Consider the following 24,565-nt stretch of genomic DNA (forward strand, 5'->3'; position numbering starts at 1 on the left):
TGTATTGATATTCACAAGCTATAGTCTGCTTTTGTTATAACATTCCGCTTTTATGTATCGTATATACAGTTCTAACGTGGATAGCATTTGTATGAGGGTTTAAATTTCACTGTTCATAATACAGTATATCCATTACACGACGGTTTTTGAGAATATATATTGCCTTCAATAACTTATAATTTAGTAAACTCAACTCTTGGTTGTCAAGAATGTACGATAAAATAACAGAATTGTGGATGTTCTATACCAATATGACGAATATAGCGCGTAGGACGAACTATACAGGGTGATTTGTACTCAGTGTGACAAAATTTGTTTGATGTAAGTACAAAGTAAATGAAGTGTGATGATGCATATCAAATGTTCCAAGTCTCAAAATTAGCATCCCGAAAAATTATTTTATGTTTTTCAAAAATAACCATGCTTTTAAACTTAATACAGCGATTTCTCAATTACCTGTATATGGACTTGAGTAGATAATGTCATTTTCGTGTTCTACATAAAATTTTGAACAAGAATAATACAAAATGACAGAGGATCAGTTGTAAAAACTCCATTTTAAATAGATTCAAAGATAAAAATTAAAATGTTTGATAAAAAGTTAAAAAAACAATGGTCTATTGCATTTTTCACACCCTGTATACAAGAAAGTGTCGGAATATGTTAAAAACTGCGCCATTTTATAAGCTTTCCAACCATAACCTACGTTATTGAGGTTTAGATATTTTTTTGTTTGTAAGAGTGGTTTGAATACCAGAAAACAGGGAACTTTTTACTGTTTTTACTGTTCAAGCTGAATCAAAAATACAACTTTTGCTTAATACATGCCGACTTTCTATGTTTTAAATGTTAAATACACCATGCTTTGCAGTCTTCAAACCATTAAAGCGCACATAAGCAAACATAAACCTCAATAGTGTAGCATATCGTTGGAAAGCTTATAAAATGGCGCAGTTTTTAACATATTCCGACACTTTCTTGTATACAGGGTGTGAAAAATGCAATAAACCATTGTTTTTTAAAATTTTTATCAAACATCTTAATTTTTATCTTTGAATCTATTTACAATGGAGTTTATACGACTGATCCTCCGTCATTTTCTATTATTCTTGTTCAAAATTTAATGTAGAACACGAAAATGACATTATCTACTCAAATCCATATACAGGTAATTGAGAAATCGCTGTATTAAGTTTAAAAACATGGTTATTTTTGAAAAACATAAAATAATTTTTTGGGACGCTAATTTTGAGACTTGGAACATTTGATATGCATCATCACACTTCATTTACTTTGTACTTACGCCAAAAAAATTTTGTCACACTGAGTACAAATCACCCTGTATTTCCTTGTGCGTAGGCGTTTTGTTTGCCAAACCTACACGGTGATATTAATACATGATACACTTGTAAACTCTTATTAGTGTATCCAAAATTGTATTTGTACCCAAATAGTTATTGTTTCCATTAAGCTGTGTTATTCTAAGTGTTTAGCGAATTTCCCATATAGGGAACAATCTATTACCGTAGTACTCATGGTAAAACCTGGACCCAGGACCGATTTACTTTTTCGTTTTTAAGGACCCTAGTGGCCAAAAACACTATCGGTTCAAATCCATATACAGGGTGATTGATATAAGTGTGCGAGCTGTTATTTTCGAAAGTTATAGGAGATTTTAACACATGTTAAATTGTAACTGCCTTGGATTTTTTACCAAACAAATGTTGGTCAAGTTGAGTGAAAAAATAATTTTAGCCGCCATTTTCCAATATTGCAGCCAACTTTGATTTTTCTTATGGAATACCCTACATAAAATATGCATATATACATAAAAATATTTATTCCATTATTTAAAAAAATGGCCAACATTTTCGAAAATGGCAGAAAGTTTTAGAATAAGAAAACTATGTGTTTAATGTTCCTTTTAGAATGTAGATGCAATTTTAAGACTTATTTATATTCAAGACTTATCTTACCATTTTCTCTCTAAACTTACTCATTTAGAAGCTACATGGCGCAGTACACGGCAAGTCATTTTTATAAGTGTTTAAGCATTGTAACTCCTACAAAACTTAGCTAAAAAAAGCTAAGCCAAAAGCTAGAAGAAGCTAGCCTTTAGAAAATAAGCTAGTAAGTAGCTTTAGAAAAAAAATGCCAAGTATAAAACCGTTTTTAAATGGCATTTACTTTCACAAAAACGCATTAAATTCAGGATCCTCCTGAAGAAAAATCAATTTTGGTGGACATATTGGAAAAATAGTAGCTTATATTATTTTTTCTACTTGATCAACATTTTTTAAATAAAAAATCGAAGGCAGTTACAGTTTAACATTTTTTGATATCTCTTATAACTTTCGAATAAAACAGCTGGCATACTTATACCAATCACCATGTATATATGTGTCCGTTGGCACGATAACTTGAGCCAAAATGATCCGATTTTAATCAAATCTATTTGGTATACTGTAAACGTGTAAACCTGCATTTATTCGAACGACTTCGCTAACCAGCATGATCGGACCATGGGAGCGGGGGTTTATAGGGTAAAAATTAATTTTTCTCATTTTTGACCCTGAAAACGTAATATTTAACAATTTATTTCCAAACAATTTTGTAGAGATTAAAAAAACAATAGCCTTATGGTTACGAAAAAAATTCCAAAAAATTTAAATTTTAAATTCCCATGTTATTCTTATCTAGAATAAGTAAACTGTCATTGTTTGCTTGTTTAGAAGCATATTTTTATTACATTAGGAAAATGCATTTTTTATACTCAACAAATTATTAATATTTTAAGAAAGAAAATATTAGTATCGTGTATAGCGGAGTCGGAGAAAAGTTGTCTGTGAGTGTGATCGCACCAAAAACTCAAGAACCGTTGCACTTATAGAGTTCAAATTTTGCACAAATAATTATGACACCAGTGGAAAGACCTCATTAAAATTCTAGACGATTCCGTTCAGTAGTAATTATAACAACCTTTAAAAACATTTTTAAATTTGTCCCATAAAAATAACATTAGGAGCTACCTTCTTCTTCTTCTTCTTATTTGTTTACGTTTTGCGACCAACAATTTTGTTGTCTACTTAAGACAGAGAGAACGACTTTTACTCTAAGCTATTTCATTCATGGAGTAAACAGTTTGACGTCTATGAATATATATCATTATAATTTCACAGGTTTCAGAATAATGTTGTTTAAGTTAATTACATTTCACAACTTTCTGAATAATAAATTGAACTTTACAATATTAATCGGCAGCTATATACCGTTTATATTCAGTATTAAAATTCACCTTTAAATTAAAAATGTATACTAAACTGCTATGCGAAGGGGGGGGGGACAGGTCCACGACGTAGAGAGTGGTAAAGGAAGCGGAAAGGTGAGCAGTGCGGAATGTGGAAATCCTTTGTGACTGTTAAATTAATATATCTGTAATACTTAAATGCTATGGAAAGAGAGGGAAACAGGTCTACGATGTAGGAAGTAGTGAAGGCAGTAGTCAAGGCGAGCGCTCCGGAGTGTGGAAAGCCTTTGTGACAGTTATAATAATGTATCTACAATTCTAAAAACGCAATGAGAAGGGAGAGAAACAGGTCCACGACGTAGGAAGTGGTGAAGGAAGTAGTCGAGGCGACCATTCCGGAGCGTGGGAACCCTTTGTGACAGTTAGAATAATGTATCTGCAATTCTAAAAATGCTATGGGAAGGGAGAAAAACAGGTCCACGACGTAGGAAGTTTTGAAGGAAGTAGTCAAGGTGAGCACTCGGGAGTGTGGGAACCCTTTGTGACAGTTAGATTAATGGATCTGCAATAATAAAATGCTAAAGGAAGGGAGGGAAACAGATCGACGACGTAGGAAGTGGTGAAGGAAGTAGTCAAGGTGAGCACTCGGGAGTGTGGGAACCCGTTGTGACAGTTAGATTAATGGATCTGTAATAAAAAAATGTTAAAGGAAGAGAGGGAAACAGGTCCACGACGTAGGAAGTGGTGAAGGAAGTAGTCAGGGCAAGCAGTCCGGAGTGTGGGAACCCTTTGTGACAGTTTAATGGATCTGCAATAAAAAAATGCTTAATGAAGGGAGGGAAACAGGTCCACGACGTAGGAAGTGGTGAAGGAAGTAGTCAAGGCGAGACGTCCGGAGTGTGGGAACCCTTCCCCTTTGTGACGGTTAGATTAATGTATCTGCAATAATAAAATGCTAAAGGAAGGGAGGGAAACATGTCCACGACGTAGGAATTGGTGATGGAAGTAGTCAAGGTGAGCAGTCGGGAGTGTGGGAACCCGTTGTGACAGTTAGATTAATGGATCTGCAATAATAAAATGCTAAAGGAAGGGAGGGAAACAGGTCCACGACGTAGGAAGTGGTGAAGGAAGTAGTCAAGGCGAGCAGTCCGGAGTGTGGGGACCCTTTGTGACAGTTAGGTTAATGTACCTGCAATACTAAAATGCCATAGGAAGGGAGGTAAACATGTCCACGACGTAGGAAGTGGTGATGGAAGTAGTCAAGGCGAGCAGTTCGGAGTGTGGGGACCCTTTGTGACAGTTAGGTTAATGTACCTGCAATACTAAAATGTCATAGAAAGGGAGAGAAACAGGTCCACGACGTAGGAAGTGGTGAAGGAATTAGTCAAGGCGAGCAGTCCGGAGTGTAGGAACCCTTTGTGACAGTTAGATTAATGGATCTGCAATAATAAAATGCTAGAGGAAGGGAGGGAAACAGGTCCACGACGTAGGAAGTGGTGAAGGAAGTAGTCAAGGCGAGCAGTCCGGAGTGTGGGAACCCTTTGTGACAGTTAGATTAATGGATCTGCAATAATAAAATGCTAGAGGAAGGGAGGGAAACAGGTCCACGACGTAGGAAGTGGTGAAGGAAGTAGTCAAGGCGAGCAGTCCGGATTGTGGGAACCCTTTGTGACAGTTATATTCAAAATTCAAAATTCTTTATTAAGTGCTCTTATACAGCTTAACAGCCAATTACATAAGGCACTAATACACAATAACATAAATTACATGCACGACAACTACCCTACAGCAAACAGCATACAACTTTGATACATGCACATAAAAAATATTAATAATAGAAATAGTTTGAAACTGGTTTTAAATAACTATATTACTTATAGATAAATGAATAAATAAATTACTGATAAATAAATAGATCTATATGCACTAACAAAGAACCATAAATAAACAATAATATGCAACAGGCAACCAGCAAACATGACTAATTGGCACTTTTCATAAAAAATTATTTATATTACTATTTAATTTTTAATCTAAACGTACTTAAAGAATCATTAAAGATATCCACTTCTCGGCAAGACAAATTATATCACCTACACATGTTGTTTAGAGGTGAATAGAAGCCCAAATTAGTTCTTGAAAATGGTATAAAAAATAAATTTGCATTTCGTGAGGTGAGGCGAGGAACAGCAAAGCTGATACATGAAGCTAAATCACTATTGTCAACGCTACCATCCAAAAGTTTATATAAGAAAAGTAATGCATTTAATTTACTTCTTTTTGTTAGGCTAGGGACTTCAAAAATATCTAATAACTCAGAATATGGCATAAAATTAGTATAAAATCCAAAAGCTTTATAAAATAAAAATTTTAAAAACTTTTTCTGAATGTTCTCAATCATATCTGAAAGATAATTTACATGAGGATACCAAATCAATGCTCCTTACTCAAGTTTAGATCGAACCAGAGAAAAGAATAACAACTTTAAAGATGTGGGGTTCTCAAAATATATACTTGACCTCTTGATAAATCCTATTAATGAGTATGAAGCTTTACATAATGCAATCACATGATCATTAAATAAAACTTTGAATCAAAAATTACTCCTAGATCTTTCATTGATGAATTTCTGTCCAATATTAAGTCTTCCATTTTATAATCAAACATTATTTGAAATTTGGGTGTTTTTCTGGTATAGGAAACTACTGAGCACTTAGAAACATTGAATTTTAAATGCTTCCTACTCAAAATGATCAAGGAATCTATGTCTTGCTGCAACTCATAACAGTCATGTACATCATCAATTGTTTTAAATAATTTCAAATCATCTGCATATAATAAAACTTGACTATTTTTTACACAATTTTGTATGTCATTAATAAATATAATGAAAAGCAAAGGTCCTAAATTTGATCCTTGAGGAACACCTGATCCGACTACAAGTTCCTCTGAGATATATCCACCACAACAAACATATTGCTTTCTTTTACACAGATATGAACTAAAAAACTCTACAAGTGATGGAGTTAATCCAAAATAATTTAACTTTGATAGCAGAGTTAAATGATCAACTTTATCAAAAGCCTTTTCAAAGTCAGTGTAAATAACATCAACTTGTTGGTTATTGTCAATTTTAGTGCAACAAAACTGTGAAAAACTCAACAAATTTGAATTAATTGATCTCTTGGGAAAAAATCCATGTTGATATCTACTAATATATTTTTTAACATGAGAAAAAAGTCTGTTATAAATAATTGATTCTAATATCTTGGCTGGAGATGATAAAATAGCTATGGTCTATGATTTGAAATGTCATTACTTGCACCTTTTTTAGGGACGGGAACAATCTTAGCTAGTTTCCAACAACTAGGAAAATAATTACTTTTCAACGATAGATTAAATAAATAGTGTAAAGGTTCAGCTAAAATTTCAGCACAAGCTTTAAAGATATAGGGAGGAATTCCGTCAGGACCAATTATATTAATGTATGGATTATATTAATGTATCTGCAATAATAAAATGCTAAAGGAAGGGAGGAAAACAGGTCCACGACGTAGGAAGTGGTGATGGAAGTAGTCAAGGCGAGCAGTCCGGAGTGAGGGGACCCTTTGTGACAGTTAGGTTAATGTACCTGCAATACTAAAATGTCATAGGACGTCGTGGAAACATGTCCACGACGTAGGAAGTAGGTGATGGAAGTAGTTTAGGCGAGCAGTCCGGAGTGTGGGGACCCTTTGTGACAGTTAGGTTAATGTACCTGCAATACTAAAATGTCATAGGAAGGGAGGGAAACATGTCCACGACGTAGGAAGTAGGTGATGGAAGTAGTTAAGGCGAGCAGTCCGGAGTGTGGGAACCCTTTGTGACAGTTAGATTAATGGATTTGCAATAATAAAATGCTAAAGGAAGGGAGGGAAACAGGTCCACGATGTAGGAAGTGGTGATGGAAGTAGTCAAGGTGAGCAGTCGGGAATGTGGGAACCCTTTGTGACAGTTAGGTTAATGTACCTGCAATACTAAAATGGTATGGTAAGGGAGGGAGACATGTCTCCGACGTAAGAAGTGGTGATGGAAGTAGTTGAGGCGAGCAGTCCGGACTGTGGGGACCCTTCATTAGTTAGATAAACATATATTGGATTTTTAATCATTTTTAGATGATATAATTACGATATCGTTGTTTTCAATAATAATTGTAAGCCATACGATATTTTTTAGGAGATTCCTTACATCGTGCTTTGGCAATTAGGTTAAGTTAGATTAGTTCAGTTTGGCTTAGTTTTGTTTATGATAGGCCTCATAACTAATATGGAAATAGGCTTCATTTAATCAAAAGACATGTTGTACAGGAACGATGGATTTACCTCCTATCGATAACTGTTGGAAATCCATTACGTATATTGCCAATGACTTTGGTTAATTAATGGATGAGAAGTTAGGATTGTTGTTGACTAAGATTTGGTTGATTTGCCCATACAAATAACATTGTGGTCACCAGTGACACCGGTAAGTAGGCTAGGTGTGGGTGGACTCTTTCATTACTGCGCTCATGTTCACTCATCCCGTTACGCGCAGAATAAGCGTACTACTAGTAATAATATAAAATAATAATAACAATAATTGGCGTGATTGGTTACTAATTAAATAATATGTCATGTAGATGGATAGACTATAGGATATAATGCTTCCATTTAACGTATTCTCTTTCTCTTACGATCAGACGGGAAGCAGTTATATTCATCACGAAAAACATCAATGGCCACGTGAAGTGTTCCAAACATTTATCTAGAGTTTCATTTAACAACAAACATCATGAACTTCCAGCTTAAGCGAGTTTCAGTTTAGATAGAGTTTTACTCAGTAACTGAAGGTAATTCAATATCTTTGAAGTAGTATCTCAACTTTGCCGACGTTTGTTTCTTTGAAACGCTGAGATTAGTGGAGAGTTGGTCTTAACACAAAGTACTAACTTTACACTTAGAGCTGTACTTATTATGTAATACTGTTTATATTAACGGAGGAAACTACAATTAAACACTTATATAGCCATAAAACAAAATATATAAAGGTTATTAGATACGATTAATACGATTAAAATTTTTAGGACTATAAAATATACAATATTTAGCATGTTATGAAATCCAAATTCCCTATGCAACACTACATGAAAGATTTTCTGCGGATTTTGACTAAGCTATGAGACATAGAATAACAAGTGGCTTGCATTAAGGGCTGATGTTTGGATACTTTGACGTATTTACATGATACAATCTGGGTTTAAACAACAATCTGATTTTTCCATATCATATAATTACATTTAGCTTATATTTAATTCTACTATATGTTAACCTCTCTTGTTTAATCATAGTCTATATTTAATTTTAGTATAGGTTTACCAATTGGGTTTCTTGCGATTTATAGAATTGTTGATTACCATTATTTCAATAAACTCAAAACCTAACTGTTGTCAAAAGAATTTGATAACCGATAGTTATTTCGCATTTAACAAACGCATACAATTCAATTCGAATGTACAGCTACAACTACACCTTTGATCGGACTTTCATAGGTTAAGTTGTTTGGTACTAGTCCAAGGTATGTTCTAGCACTTTTTAATTGTTATTTACGCAATTGGACTATGTTTGAGTATGGCGTTTATGATTTCAAAACATTAATTTAATTTTCGTAATTCAAAGTCAAAGTCAAAGTATTTTTTATTTCCAATTTTTACAAATTTGATTGAAATATAAAACAATTTCTTAGCAGGTATCTTAAAAATACAAACTGATCTTTTGATGATAAGAAACATACTTAGACACATACTAAATTGCACACTAAAACACAATGAAAATTTAATCTTACCTACAACTTAATCTATATGGAAATAAAATACTAACGTGCTAGGAAAGAATTTCCTGCTCGCACGTAGGAGTTACAAGTCTGAAAACAAAGTGATTAAAATATAGTATTAGCTAACATGAAATGACAATATAAGTTAATGGCCCATCTTGACAAATTTATATACAATTACTGTTTATAGAAAAATAGGACATAAAGATTAACAAAGGTCTTGAGATTTAACAAAAGATCTTATTGAACGGATGTTTATATATATTATTCTAAAATAAGAAGCCCCTGCTACAGACTGAAAATAATTTTTAATATATAACCACAGAATCTCTTGTTAAATTAAATGATGTTCCAAATTATCCTCAATAAATTACTGAAAATTGTATCGATAACTTGATTTATCGCATTTTATTTACATTGAGAATGATTTGAAAATTCATTATTGCATTATCAAAAATAGTTGATGGAAATCGTCTGTCGACATACTCAATAAGTATGTTTTTAATGATTTCTATAAGGAATGGTCTGAATTTATATTTAAAATACTTTTAGGAATAATATTAAGAAATTTTGGACCCAGGTAAGCGAAGGTCTTTTGGAAAAAAGAAGTATTAGGTTTTGGAAGATTTACATTATGAGCATATCTAGTTATGCAACGCTCAGGGTCATCATCGATAACAGCACCAACATTTCCACTTACTTTGTAATATAAAAGTATGACCTTAAATACGTAAAGATATCTTAACGGTAATATATTTAATTTGGAGAATAACGGCAAAGATTCTGTTCTAATTTTTTCCTTGCATATTATCCGAATGTAAGTTTTCTGGAGAATAATTAAAGGCTTAATATAACTAACGTATGTACTACCCCAAAAAACAATTCCATAACTGAACTTAGAATGGACAAAAGCGTGGTATATTTTGATAAGCACTCTATCAGGGCATAGTGGTCTTAAGAAATAAAACTTTCTCAAAAACATGAAAAAATATATCTTTAAGGAAAATATATGATCTTTCCAATTAAGTTGGTCATCAACCAACAACCCTAAATACTTAACACAATTACTCTGTATAAAACATGGACAGTCACAATGATAATCATCTACACAATTGTAGTTATGAAACTTTATTTCACTGTTAAAAGAGAAACGTTTGTGGAAGGAGTAATTAACTATATGAGACTTATCGACATTTAGCGATAAGCTATTACATGAGAGCCAAAGCGATTCTCTTTGTCACATACGTTTCTGTCCTTTCTTTAGTTATAACCTCTATCCTTCCAGTATAGTTGTATAACTAAAATTGTTGTCCAAAAAATATATATATTCAACTTAATATCAATCTCATGAGAGAACCGATGTGTCAGTTAGCTAAAATCTTCTTTCAGCCTTTCAAATTATAAAATAGCTACGTCAAGTAGTTGGATACCGTTTGGATATATTTTACTAATTTAAGTAAACTACTCTACATTCTTTTTATTTTTTTTTACTAATCTAATTTATCACGATTATATTAAATAAAAATATTTTCAAGGTGTAAATTATGTGGACATAATTAATAATTACACCCCAAGAAACATAACTAATTAACATTAGTTTGTTACTTATGCATTATTTGAGTAAAGTTTGAATGTTTGTTAACTATGGTCATGAGGATATTGTTTTGAACCAGGATTTTCAACAAAACTTTTGATATCTTCACGCCTTTATTAAAACACTGATAGAAACGAGTTTAAAGTATAATCAAATGGGTTATAATTGATTCCAACCATTCTGAATCGACAAATTACCATTTTAAAACTATAGTGATCGAAAATCTACAAACAGACGATTGTGTTATTGACATAATCAAGCATTGTTCGTGTCATTCAATAAAAATAAACAGACTCTGCATGCACTTGAATGAAAACCTTATGTTGGTAGTTTGATCTTCTTACTTTAAGGACAAATATTATTAGTGTATCACAATGTCTTACCAATGAAGACGCTAATAAAAAAGTGTGCCAACATTTATAATATGTAAGTTTATATTATGTGGATAGTAATAAAGAATTTCTTTATTTTAATTTCATTTTGAACGTTGTAAAATGATAAATTGCGTAAGACAGAGAATTACGTAAACAATAAATAAATGAAAACATAATATTAAATTATTTTTGTAAATAAGTACAACTGAGCACCCTGAATATTATATTTTTAAATTAAGTGACATGTTTTGGACATAAGTCCATTTTAAACTTCAAAGACATTAAATACTTCTAAAAACATAATAATATCAGGAATGATGGATAGACAAATGTAACTTTTCAATCAGTTGTTTGGTGTTGAAGTACAACTTGAAGTTAGCTACATATTTATTATTATTAAAAATGTAATGGCAGGTATTGTGTTCAAGTCAGGGATTGGGGAATTTTAATAACCAATCGTTGCTGAATACGAGAAGACACGCTTAAATTTGTAGTATTGTAAAATTACGAATCCCAAAACCAACAAAATCGTTTGTTAAAACGGGCTTTTAGTGGTTTCTGAGAACTCGACAGACATATTAGTTTTCTCTTGTTTAGATTCCACAGACAGCAAGAGTGGATTTGCAAACAACTAACACAATATTGGGCTTTTGTGTGTTTCCTTACTGTGGCATAACTATCGGTGCGGATTCCCGAGACCAATAATGCAAGCACTAGTGTCAACTTTGTTAATATACATATTTTTAATTTAATTTTTTTCTACATATAAATTTTTAATATATATTGAAGGGTTTACATTGACTAACTGTGTTATTTTATTAATGGTATACAATTTTTAAATATGTTAGTCTGACAGTTTTGTAGATCATTTTTAATAACCTACTTGTCCTGAATAATCACTGGCCATAATCATTATGAGAATATAGGAGATCCTTCGCATGTGGACATAGCATTATTACTTAGTTGTCATAACCTTGTGTTGAAGATTGTGAAAGCACTAGATAAATCCCGTTAGCGAAAATACTACCATGGTGAGCTACAGCCAATGACTAGCTGGACTTTGTTCACTCCTACTCCCCAACCCCTGCCAACTAAAAATTTACAATATCCAGTGTGTTAGTGTATAAACTATCTGTCTACACCATCCTGCAAACTGAATACCATGTTTTCGTTGTCAAAGATTTTTTGTACAGATGGCAAACATTTTACTTTTGATTTTAAGGTTCATTGAACGAATAACAATAAAGTGACTAAATCCAAATTATAATTAACGTTACGATTTGTATTGCAAATGTTATGTAAATTATTATAAAGCAAATCTTTATTTATGTAAAAGAATATCACGTAGTTACTTTCCTTAAAGAAGTAAAAAATATAATTATTATCATTAAACGTCTTCACAATAAATACGAAACATACACAATATGTAAGTTCAAGTTCTAGGTACAACCTAAAGATATAGTTCGTTACAAGTTCTAACAACACACATTTGCAACGTTGAATCATATGTCTCTAAATGACATATTCCTACTGGGTATTCGAGAAAACAAGGCTGTTATTATTAACTAGTGACTAAACATAAGAGTCATTTGATACGCATATCTACGCATAAATACGTTTTCATACTAATCCATTAGAGCCAAGTAAAACAACAATGTAAGAATAATTTTCTTTTAAATTCTTGTATTATATTTTATCCACCTAATCGTCAGTGTGTGTCAAGAATAAGTTTATGTTATAGGGAAGAATAATAATATTAGGTGAAATTTGATGCACAGTTTAAAAATATGCATATATTTCTATTTTAATACACTTATTAGAATTAGTTTTATATGTTTGTTTATTGTACGAGACACAAATTCACTGAATATGTCAACAAATTTACCAAACAACTCAGGATTCTTTATGCAATTCTCTGAAATAATTTAACCTTTTAAATGAGTAACGATATCATAGACCAAATGTATGAACAGCAATTGACCTTTCATTTGTATGGCTTAATATAGGGAAATAAGGAATACAAGTTGTTTAACCATGACAACCTCAAATGTGTAAGTGTATCCAATCATAGGACATAGTGATGTTGTTGGACGTTTTTCCCAATTAGTTTAAATTCCACAATTAGTATGTTTGCAATTTTGTATTATATTTTACATCCCTTGTATGGTTACAATATCACAATAAAATCTTCTAAAATAATTATACTCAAAAAGTATACCCTCTATGAGCTGCATAAAAAAATTAAATACCTAAGTTACATTTTATCTGTGAATAAATGGTATGGAAAAGTAGGGTATCTCTAATGTTAGACTTTATCATGTGAATATAAATACATCAAAACCTTCATTCAGTGCATGCAAGCACTTTTTATTCAATGCATGTCTTCCTGGTTGGAATCTGTAATTTCCCTCAAAATATCCCACGCGATGTACGAAAGGAAATCTTTATCTATGCCATTTATATTATAATAAGTTATTACATATATTTGAAGATTACTAGTATTACTATTACTTATTTGAATCTATGTAAGGTTTGCTTTCAAGCTTTCCTCGTAAATACCTAGAATAAATTATTATATTACATAATTTAATCACACCCTGACCCTTAATTTATACTAGAAAATAAAATTATTTGTTTAGGCTAATTTATTTTTAATCCCAGTGTTTAAAGGAAATAGACTCATTAAGACATTATTAATTGACCATAAAGAAAGTTGTAGTAATTTTTTATAAAATATTGATGAAACGTGTCCGGGCCGAGTTTTGAGGATGGACAATGGAGATTAAAAAATGATTGGGAACTGAGAAATTTAATTTAACGAGATGGGCAAGACATATAAAAGAAAAGAAGACCATAAGAAAAGAAGACAATTCTTTACCAAAGAAATTATTGGAGACCAACTGAGAAGGAATCATAAGACCCCTTGGTGGACCGAAACTGAGATGGCGGGACTTCAGAAAACTGTGAAGAAGGAAGGAGGACGCAAGATGCAGAGATGATGGAGGCAGTGTGTCGGGGAGGCCGAGTACCATCTAGCATTGACTTTATATCTATAACGTCAATGCATCCAAAGGCATTGATAGGCACTGGTACCATCTAGGGTACCAGTGGCCACATCAGTAAGTACGTAAGTGAGTATTTTTGAAATCTGGCTATAATTCAAAAACTGGTACATATAACACATCCATCTTTACAATATCCTTTTTTAAATGACACTTGGTTCAAATAATGTTCTTATCATATTGGCGGTAATGTTTGTATTATTGTCATTAAAGTCACATAATCATTACAAAATTCATGTTGACAGTTACATCTTATGGAACCGCCTCTCGTAGTCTCGTAGTATATATGATGACACACGATCGAATTTTCTTAGTAAAACTTGTATTACATAATTTAACCTTAGAAAATAAACATGTTATCGTATATATTAGTTAGTACATAGAGTTTAAAATATATAATAAAATTAGTAATCTATTTTACAGGACTCGGGCTATCGTGTGGGCCAAAACTCCAATATTTGGGCGTGCTGTAACTTTTGGTGCAAAAGCAACAACTATCAAGAAACATTACCGTTACATAATTAAGGCAAATATATTGTTAAGTTGTTTACTCAAACAATAACTCTTATATTGCATAAACATGTCTTATTATGTCACTAGTTGTCAACCCATTTTAAGTCGTCATATGAAATATGAAATAGTACGATATTTACTCCACCTTATCTAAATTATTTTGTGGATTATAATTTTTCAATGCGTTTTTTTTCATTTACAACAATATATAATAAAATCTACTAGAAACCATACTTTAGGTATAAGTTTTTGAACAGGAAATTCCTATTAATAAAGCACAATTGAAATTAATTTCATTTTGTAATGCATATCATCCTAGTTCGACTGTATGCAAACAAGATAATATAATTTGTTCGAAAAATCAAGTAAAAAACCCCTTATCTACATGCCTTTCTTTGAGGCAGTGATGTACGTTTGACAGTGTAAGAGCGAAGGTATTAGACGCTTTGACCGTGCTCACTTTATTGGAATAGTTAGAACTGAGACAGTACAATGAACTCACAAAAAACATTTCAATTTAGTGAAATATTTGATTAAAAATTAAATTAAATTAAATAATTAATTAAATTTTATTAAAATTACTTAAGTATTAGCAAAATTGGTACTCTCTTCAAGGTAGAAGTGCAGTGTTCTACCGACGGGAATATTCCAAATTATTGTCCTCATATAAATTATAAAAAATAACATGTTAAGGTTACGTTAGTTAAATAGACGAAGCAAAATGATGCTTTAAAAAGCATGGCAGTTTTTCTTTAGGTGTATGACAAGTTCTCGTTGTAAAATAATGAATAGATTTCTACGAAGTTTTTTGTCAATGTACCCATTTTGATTATTTAGCTCATGGAAGTGTGGCTTGCAATATTCTCAAAAGTCCGTGTGTAGAAAACTCTATAAATTCCTACTCATTAATGTACTCAGACTACCATATGAGAAAAATTATAAATGCAATTTCCTGAGAAATGATGTTGAAGACGAGCAGAGGTGAAATGAAATCCTTATTGAGATTCATTTCCTTCGTGGCACCAAGACATGGGAAGTGTTGTGCCATATAATGTTTTATATTATGGAAAATGCATAATTTATAAGCTAAATATCTTTAGCTATAAAATGAGCTATGAGACCTAGGCTATATATTAATATATAGAAGAATGCATATAGTTTTGTACCTATGGTATCACAAATATTTTGAATAGCTGAATCATAAATGTGTTACATTATTCCTTAAATGAAATACGAAATTCTTTTTGTAAATAACTAACTCTTAACTGACCATAACATATCATAGACTCTTTGACATTTATTGTTTTAAATAGTTCTATTTTCTCTTCGTATTAAAATCTGTTATACTTCTTGAATAAACAATTAAAGAATAAGAATAAAACCAATATTGCATTGTATTGTACTATTTCATTTGGTTGTAGCACGTAGACTTCTCATTCTATTGGAAAGTATAGAGCTGACTTTGACTAGTGTTTAATATCCGGCGAAGTTAGAATGAGCTACTGTAAACTGATTCTTTTCTTTCATTTTGTGAAAAAGTACAGTTTTAGCTCTACTCTTTGGATTAAATAAACTTCGAAACAAAAATACCACTGCCCTTTAAGATGACTTTAGGTGAAAAGGTTCATGAACCTATAAGGTTATTATTTAATTATATTACTATTCAAAATCACATGAGGTTTTTAAATGTTACAAGCCTGCTAGACCACGTTCATAGTTATCCTTTTGCTGATGACTCACTTAAATGGCATCTTACAATTAGTACTCACCTACTGTTTAGTAAAAGGACATTTCAAAACATTGAATAATTAATTCTCTAATCTAAGTTATTTTGTTATGAAGAGGAGTTGAGCAAAGTATATACATAATTAATTAGCAAGGAGGGCCTTGAATGTTTTGTAGAGAATGAAATTAAATGGAGATTATAAGATGAGAAAAAATGAACACACTTTTGGGATAGGAGAACAAGCACTGTTTTATTTACTTTTTGATACACAACATGTGTTAGCAATAGAGAATAATTTAATTTCATTAAGAACACATGTTAGTTGCAAGGAAAAGGGATGTACATTAAATAAAACATAGAGTGTTAAATAATATGAATGGTTAAAGTTTACTGAACATACCGGGGGCCTTGAATCCCCAGTGGATTCAACAAAAACAGTTCACGAATCCACAGTTGGCAGGGGAAACACTTTGTGGGCAGATCTTCTGAGGTTGCCACTTGATGTTTTTCAGTCTATCACTCGCACAACCCCATCAGCCCCTGGATGAACTGCTGTAATTCGAGCGAGAGGCCACGAGAGAGGTGGTGAGTCCATATGTACCAGAACAAGGTCTCCCACTTCAAGATTTTTTGATTTCCGAGTCCACTTGGTACGTTGTTGCAAGTTGTTTAAGTATTCTAGGTGCCATCTATGCCATATGCGTTGATGAAATGCTTGAACTAGCTGCCATTGCTTGAGACGGTTTTCAGGAACTGTCAGGAGATTAGGTTCAGGTACTGCTGTGAGGGGTGCACCAATCAGGAAGTGTCCGGGAGTCAGTGCTGCGAGATCCGAAGGATCATTTGAAAGAGGTGTCAGTGGTCGGGAATTGAGCATTGCTTCGATTTGGGTCAACAATGTGATGAATTCAATGAGTGTTAAGACTGAGTTTCCCATTACTCGACGGAGATGATGTTTCACATTCTTTACAGACGATTCCCACAATTCTCCTTGATGCGGAGCGGCTGGTGGATTAAAATGAAAATTGATGCCTTTAAGTGAAGAGAATCGTTGAATCTTCCGTTTGGAGTCTTGACAATAAAGAGAATTTTCAACAATCTTGCGTAGGGTAGAGTCAGCACCAATGAAGTTGGACCCACAATCCGAGTAAATGTCGGAAGAATGTCCTCTGCGAGATACAAATCGAGTCATTGCAGCAATGAAAGATTCAGTCGTTAGGTCTGTTACTACTTCCAAATGTACAGCTTTCGTGACGAGGCAGATGAAAGTACAAAAGTATGACTTTATGTGTCTCACTGCCTTGAGGTTGAAGATTTTTACAGTAAAAGGTCCTGCATAATCTATGCCGGTGTGGAGGAAAGGTCGAGCAGGAGTTACACGAGACTGAGGGAGATCAGCCATGAGAGGACACACATTTCTAGGTTTGACTTTGAAACATCTGACACATTTATGGATACGAGAGCGTATGGCACAACGGGCAGACAGTATCCAAACATGTTTGTAAAGTAATGCTTGAGTAAGCTGAGGGCCTGAATGAAGATTGTAGATATGGTAGTGGTCAATGAGAAGATTTACCACATGATGCTTTTTTGGCAGAATAATGGGATGTCGAGCATCTTCAGGAAGTGATGTCTGAGAAAGACGTCCTCCAACACGCAATAATCCAAATGAGTCAATGAAAGGTGAAAGACGTTGTAAACGAGTGGAGCAAAATGATTTCCGTTTGAGGCAGTTGATTTCTTCTGTGAATACTTCTTTTTGTACAAGTTTAAAAATGTGATATTTTGTGTCTTTCAGTTCCTGTGTTGAGATGAAACCTTGGCGTTTTTCAGAACCTTTACAGTTGTGTATGAAACGAAGGACGTAAGCAAAAATCCTAAGAAGTCGTTCCCATGAAGAATATTTAATGAGAAGATTGGTCAGCGTAGATTCAGTGGTAGTTGACACAAGTACAGTTAGAGGAGTGTGTTTTACTTCATCTAATGTTGAGATATCTGTAGGTGAAAAAGTTACATCAGGCCAGTTTGAAGGGGGAAGAGAAAGCCAAGAAGGCCCTGACCACCAAAGGGGGTGAGACACAAGCTCAGTGGCTAGAATACCTCATGAAGCACAATCAGTAGGGTTTTCCTTGCTAGGGATGTAACGCCAACAGTGATAGGGGACAAGTTCTTGTGTTTGGGCGACTCTGTTAGCCACGAATGTTTTCAGCCTGTAAGATGGAGTTTGAAGCCATGTCAAGGTTACTGAAGAATCACACCACAAATAACATTGGTTGAGTGAAATTAAGGGTTTGAATGAAGAACAACAGAAGTTTACGAGTTGAGCTAATAAGTGGGCAGCGCAGAGTTCTAATCGTGGAAGAGTCACCTTCTTGAGAGGGGCGACTCTAGTTTTAGATAAAACCATACGTGTAGTCACTTCTCCGTTGGGTTGGGAACATCGTACATAGACAACAGCTGAAAACCCACGTTCAGAGGCGTCTGAGAAGCCGTGAAGTTCAACACTAGAATTTGGAGAGATTTTCAATGCTCTAGGGATCTGAATGTCTGCAAGTGCTGGTATCGCTGAGATAAAGTTACTCCAAATTGCACTAAGTTCTGGAGTGAGAGGTTCATCCCATTGTAGACCGGTCGTCCAGAGAAGTTGAATAAAACATTTCGCTGTCATAGTACATGGGCTAAGAAATCCACAAGGATCGTATATTTTAGCGACTAGACTGAGAACGTGACGTTTAGTTAGTGTTTTTGGCGGTAGGTTGAAATGAAATGAAAAATTGTCCGAGTCTGGAGACCAGGGTAGGCCAAGTGTAGGATTATTGTTACCAGCTGAGTTATGAAGTATGAATCATCTGCTATTTGGTTTGTTTACATTATTTGTTTAGTTTTTTGTAAATAAATAGTTTTTGGTTGAGTTTACTTAAAATGAGTTTTAATAATTAATTATTCTAATTGGCGACGAGAAAATGCCGAGGAAAACAGACCAGTCTCAGTATAGGAGTGTAATTGACTGTAGTAACATGTCTTGCATACAAGATAGAATGAGCAGATTTTCATTTAAAGAGTATAATAGTGAACAATTGTGGGAAGACTACATAGCTCGTTTTGAGTTGACCTGCAGAGTTAAGGGACTGGGTGGTGCTAACACAGAAGAACAAGCGGCTCGGCGAGATCTTCTATTGGCAAATATCGGAGAGGAGCACCTCAGGGCACTGTCGGACCAGATGTATCCAAGGGCCTGGGAGGAGTGCACCTACGACGAAGTCAAAGAGGAAGCCAACCGGTTGTTCAAGCCTACAAGAACCCTTTTTGCAACAAGGTTTGAGTTCGAAAGAGCAATAAGAAAAGATGGTGAGACATTTATTTTGTTTTATAACAGATTGAAGTCTTTAGCTAGAAGTTGTAAATATGGAGATAGCTTAGATGAACGAGTACGAGATAGGTTTGCAGTAGGAAGCAACTGCCCAGAATTTGAAGTCGAAGTCAGACAAAGATGGCCCGAGGGAGTTAATAACCGAGGTGAGCGTGTTAAGTCAACAGTAGTACTAGAGTTAGCCCAATCTATGGAACGAGCGAGAGATGAAGTTTCCAAACATTCGTGTAAAAATGAGATTTTTAAAGTAAGTGACAGTAAGGAAAAGAGGAAACCAGAGGTACAGAAATCTACTGGCTTCAATAGGTGTTATAGATGTGGGTTTACACATGACCCTAGTGAAGATAGGTGTCCTGCTATTTCTGCTGTGTGCAAGAAATGTTCAAGGAGAGGCCACTTCGCAAGAATGTGCAAAAGTAAACATAATTTTTTCAAGAGAACAGATGGTAATTTGAGAAAAGTAGATGATTCTTGTGATCAAACTTACGATGATGAGTGTAGTTCTGATATTGATGTTAGCGGAACACAAATTAGGTCTGTCAAGAGTAAGGTTCCCAGAGCTACGATAGATGTAGAATTGAACGGGTATAATGTTAGAATGGAGTTTGATTCAGGAGCTCGGGTAAGTGCTATAAGTTTGTCTCTTTGGGATAAGATCAATTCAAGTGGCGAATCTCTAAAAAAGACGTCTGATGTAATCACTGGCTATGGGAAAAATAAGCTAGAAGTTATGGGTAAGGCTTTTGTGGACGTTACTTTACGTAATCGTACTGAGCGATTGCCAGTTATTGTATTACTAGAAGATGATGTTCCATTATTTGGGTTGCCGTGGAGTGTAGCTTTCAATCTTAGTTTGCCTAGGGAAGTTAGGGTTAGGGGTATTGATAATGGAAAGACAAATAGTAAAGAGACAGGCAAGAATGAAGAAAGTTGTAGAAAAGAGTTACAAAAAGAAGTTGTGACATTAACTCAGGAGTTTTCTGATCTCTTTCGTGATGAGCTAGGAACGATATCTGACTCTAATGAAGTTATCCATCTAAAAAGTGGAACAAAACCTGTATCTTACGGGGCACGACGAGTTCCATTCCCCTTAAGGGAGGCAGTGGAGAGAGAATTACGGCGATTAGTACAGGAAGGAGTTTTAGAAGCAGTGGATCCTTCCGAAACACCGATAGAATGGAGTACCCCAACTGTCAACGTAGACAAGGGTGGAGGTAGAGTCAGAATCTGTGGCGATTTTCGTACAACCTTGAATCCAAACATAGTTCCGGAGAGACACCTCTTGCCGACCTTTGATGACTTGACTTCCAAATTAACTGATGGAAAGATATTTTCAGTCATAGATCTTCGAGACGCGTACTTGCAAATGAAAGTACACCCTGAGTCACAAAAGTATCTTACAATAGCAACTCATGTAGGCTACTTTCGCTACAAAAGGTTGCCTTTTGGTCTTTCCTCAAGTCCAGCAAAATTTCAAAGGTACATGGAAAGTTTACTAAAAGGACTTAATGTTGGAGTTCTACTTGATGATATAATCATTTCTAGTAAGGATACGACCACCCATATAACCACTCTTAGAGAAGTTTTGAGGCGGCTAGAATCAAGTGGAATAAGAGCAAAACTGTCAAAATGTAAGTTCTTTCAGAAGTCTGTAAAGTATTTAGGTCATACAATAGATGGGAATGGTATTCATCCCTCCGAAGACAAAGTTGAAACCATAAGACACGCACCAAGGCCAAGAAACGTGAAAGAATTACGAGCTTTTCTAGGGGCACTAAATTTTTATGAAAGGTACATACCTAATCTTCATGCGATCGCTTCGAGCTTGCATAAGCTGACTGGTACGAAGACTAAATGGAAATGGACTGACACCGAACAAACTACGTTCGACCAGTTGAAGAATATCCTGTCATTAGAGAAGACATTAGTCCCATACGACATATCAAAGCCGATCATTGTTGAATGTGATGCTAGTGAACAAGGGGTGGGTTCAGTGCTGTTACATTTGATGCCGGATGGAACGGAAAGGCCAGTCATGTACGCCTCGAGGACACTAACGGAAGCAGAAAAAAGGTATGCTACAGTTGACAAGGAAGCACTGGCGTTAGTTTTTGCCGTGAAGAAGTTTAGACAATACCTCAGTGGAAGACATTTCAAGGTGAGGACGGACCACAAGCCACTTGAAAGAATATTTGGAATGCATCGAGATCTTACCAAAGTAGTAAACAACCGCTTGGTTCGTTGGGCTTTGTATTTAATGGAGTATGATTTTGAGATCCAGTACATCAAGGGACAGGATAATTGTGTGGCTGATTTTTTGTCTCGGTTTTCACTCAAGACACAAGAAGTATTAGATCCAGATGAGAGAGAGATTCGAGCATTGGTTCAGGAGAAAATTGACGTAGTTTATCAAAATCATGAACTTGTAAGAGAGTATAAGAAAGACCCAAATATGAAGAAACTTACAGACTACCTGGAGCATGGTTGGCCAAAAGATACAGAAAGCTTGCCATCATCTATGAAACCATATTGGAATAAGAGAGAAGAGCTGACATTAGAAAACGGCATAATCATGCGATTAGGAAGAATTGTGGTGCCACAGATTTTGAGAGAAAATGTATTGAAAGAACTCCACAAAGGACATCCTGGAATAGAGGCCATGAGATCCCTATCAAGGTATTATGTTTGGTGGCCTAATCTGAATAAGGATGTTGAGGTTTATGTCCGTAGATGCCACCCTTGCCAGAGTAACCGATCATTTGACACAGAAGTGCCTCTATATCCTTGGAATGTGCCAAGTGATCCTTGGGAAAGAATTCATCTCGACTTCGCAGGTCCATTTGACAACCGATTCTGGTTAGTAGGAATCGATGCTTACTCAAAATGGGTTGAGATCGAAGTTATGGACCGTACGACAACTGCTGCTCTTGTAAATAGATTAAGGACTTGGTTTTCGAGGTATGGTATTCCTAAAAAAATTGTATCCGATAATGGCACCCCATTCACGTCCCATGAGTTTAAGACTTTTTGTAAGAACAATAACATATGTCATGTCACATCAGCACCGTATCATCCAAAAACCAATGGTTTAGTGGAGAGGATTATCAGAACCTTCAAGAAATGAAAGAGGGCTTGGATGTGAAAGATTTGGGTTTAAAATTTTAATTGTGGTTGTTCGTACTTTGAGCAAACTTGGTATGTAACACAGCGTCTTCCATTTGGTTACACTCTTGATTAAGAAACTTGACTATTTCGACTACTTTTGGTAGAGAATGTGTTTCGCATTTTATATTAATTCTAAAAGCCTCTAGTTGTTTTAGAAGGTCATTGTCTAGTTTTCGTAAGAGTATGGTGGACAACAGAGGGTTAGAGTTAGAAGTAATGTCACAGTCAAGAGCTTTAAGTGCTTCTGTGTGTTCATAAAACAAGTTGAGGAACGTTCTGAGACATTTGTTTGAGGTAGAGGAAATGTCCGGTAGGTCGATCAGTTTGTTGAGGTGAAGTGTAGTTAACCTTCGGGTGTTGTGGTATCTGTCTCTGAGGAGCTGATAGGCAATTGAGTAATTGGCTGAAGTGATACTGAAAGCTTTTACGAGATTTAGTGGTTCATTTTTGAGCACGCTGAGAAGATATTGAAGTTTAGTGACGTTTGAAATGCTTTCATTCAGATGGATGCTAGTGTCAAATAAGTTGATGAAACTTACCCACTGTAGAGGAGAACCATCAAACGTGATGAGGTCTAGTTTTGGGAGTCTTACGTGAGCAGATGATGAAGCTGAGATGTCACTAATTCTTGTTGAATCTTTACTTTCTTCTGGAACATCTTGCGGCTGCTGTTGGAGAAGGGCTTCAATCCGAGACTTGGCTTCGACGAATAGCAGTCGCAGTTTGTCTTCAGTGTCACTTACTGCATCCAAATCTAATTCTTCTGATATATGTTCCAAGGCTCTTTCCAGGTAATTTTCATAGGCTTCATGTTTCTTTTCTAACTGGTTCGAGAAGTTGTTTAAAGTTCTGATTTGTATCACTGACAAGATTGAGGGGGAAAGTGTTTCAAGCTCTTGTACAGATTTGAGAATCTTTTCAAAAGAATTTTGTATGAGAAGGGTTGATTTGTTGAAGTTTGAGAGTGAAATTGATCTGGTAGCCATATTGGACAAAACAAATGGAGTGAAACTTTACTAAGAATTAGATAGAGTTTGTGACACTATGAGAGTGGGGAGAAACATAAAGAGATTGAATGATAAAATAAAGATATTTCGATAGCTTGAAAGTGTTCTGAAAATTGAATCCAAAGACTGAAATTCAAAATCCAGGCTCGATTAGGACCAATGAATGTTTTGTAGAGAATGAAATTAAATGGAGATTATAAGATGAGAAAAAAATGAACACACTTTTGGGATAGGAGAACAAGCACTGTTTTATTTACTTTTTGATACACAACATGTGTTAGCAATAGAGAATAATTTAATTTGATTAAGAACACATGTTAGTTGCAAGGAAAAGAGATGTACATTAAATAAAACATAGAGTGTTAAATAATATGAATGGTTAAAGTTTACTGAACAGGCCTCTCCAACTTCACTTGCCTTCTACGTATTTAGTTACTGTTTATATCTTTGACAAAAATCTATAACCTTTTTTTATACAAAATAGTATAAATAGCGCTACTTATTTACACAATCGCCAGTATTTATAGTTTGTAAGAAGTGTTATTAACCTATGGTGCTTATTCAGCTATGTGGATACATTACACCTAGTCCATCAGTTGGTACGAAATAAGTTGAGCAGTAGCATGAGCATCAATTTTAAAATTCTTTTCCCAGCTAAAG

General features: G+C 34.5%; 2 protein-coding genes across 2 annotated transcripts; one reads left to right on the forward strand and one right to left on the reverse strand.

Moving 5' to 3' along the window:
- Positions 1-16,871: 16,871 nt before the first annotated feature.
- Positions 16,872-19,031, reverse strand: LOC129002592 (uncharacterized). The gene is made up of 2 exons (XM_054430518.1): positions 18,833-19,031; positions 16,872-17,893 (listed from the first exon to the last, which is right to left on the reverse strand). The coding sequence occupies exons 1-2, from the start codon at positions 19,029-19,031 to the stop codon at positions 16,872-16,874; spliced, it is 1,221 nt and encodes a 406-aa protein (XP_054286493.1).
- Positions 19,032-19,401: 370 nt separating this feature from the next.
- LOC129002600 (uncharacterized protein K02A2.6-like) lies at positions 19,402-23,156 on the forward strand. Its single transcript, XM_054430530.1, has 2 exons — positions 19,402-22,589; positions 23,069-23,156. Exons 1-2 carry the CDS (start codon positions 19,402-19,404, stop codon positions 23,154-23,156), a joined length of 3,276 nt encoding a protein of 1,091 aa, XP_054286505.1.
- Positions 23,157-24,565: the final 1,409 nt, after the last annotated feature.

This window comes from Macrosteles quadrilineatus, unplaced genomic scaffold (assembly GCF_028750875.1).
Source record: "Macrosteles quadrilineatus isolate MER2022 unplaced genomic scaffold, UCM_ALF_1.0 Scaffold_1__1_contigs__length_201487025, whole genome shotgun sequence".
NCBI lineage: Eukaryota > Metazoa > Arthropoda > Insecta > Hemiptera > Cicadellidae > Macrosteles > Macrosteles quadrilineatus.

Bases quoted from the DNA above. Each gene is read 5' to 3' on its own strand.
- LOC129002592 (XM_054430518.1), bottom strand. From the start codon at position 19,031: ATGACAGCGAAATGTTTTATTCAACTTCTCTGGACGACCGGTCTACAA. The intron at 17,894-18,832 runs GTGGGTTTTCAG...ATCTTCATTCAG, and splicing joins CTTCTCAGACGCCTCTGAAC to GCCCTCAGCTTACTCAAGCA.
- LOC129002600 (XM_054430530.1), top strand. From the start codon at position 19,402: ATGAGCAGATTTTCATTTAAAGAGTATAATAGTGAACAATTGTGGGAA. The intron at 22,590-23,068 runs GTTAGTAGGAAT...GTCATTGTCTAG, and splicing joins CCATTTGACAACCGATTCTG to TTTTCGTAAGAGTATGGTGG.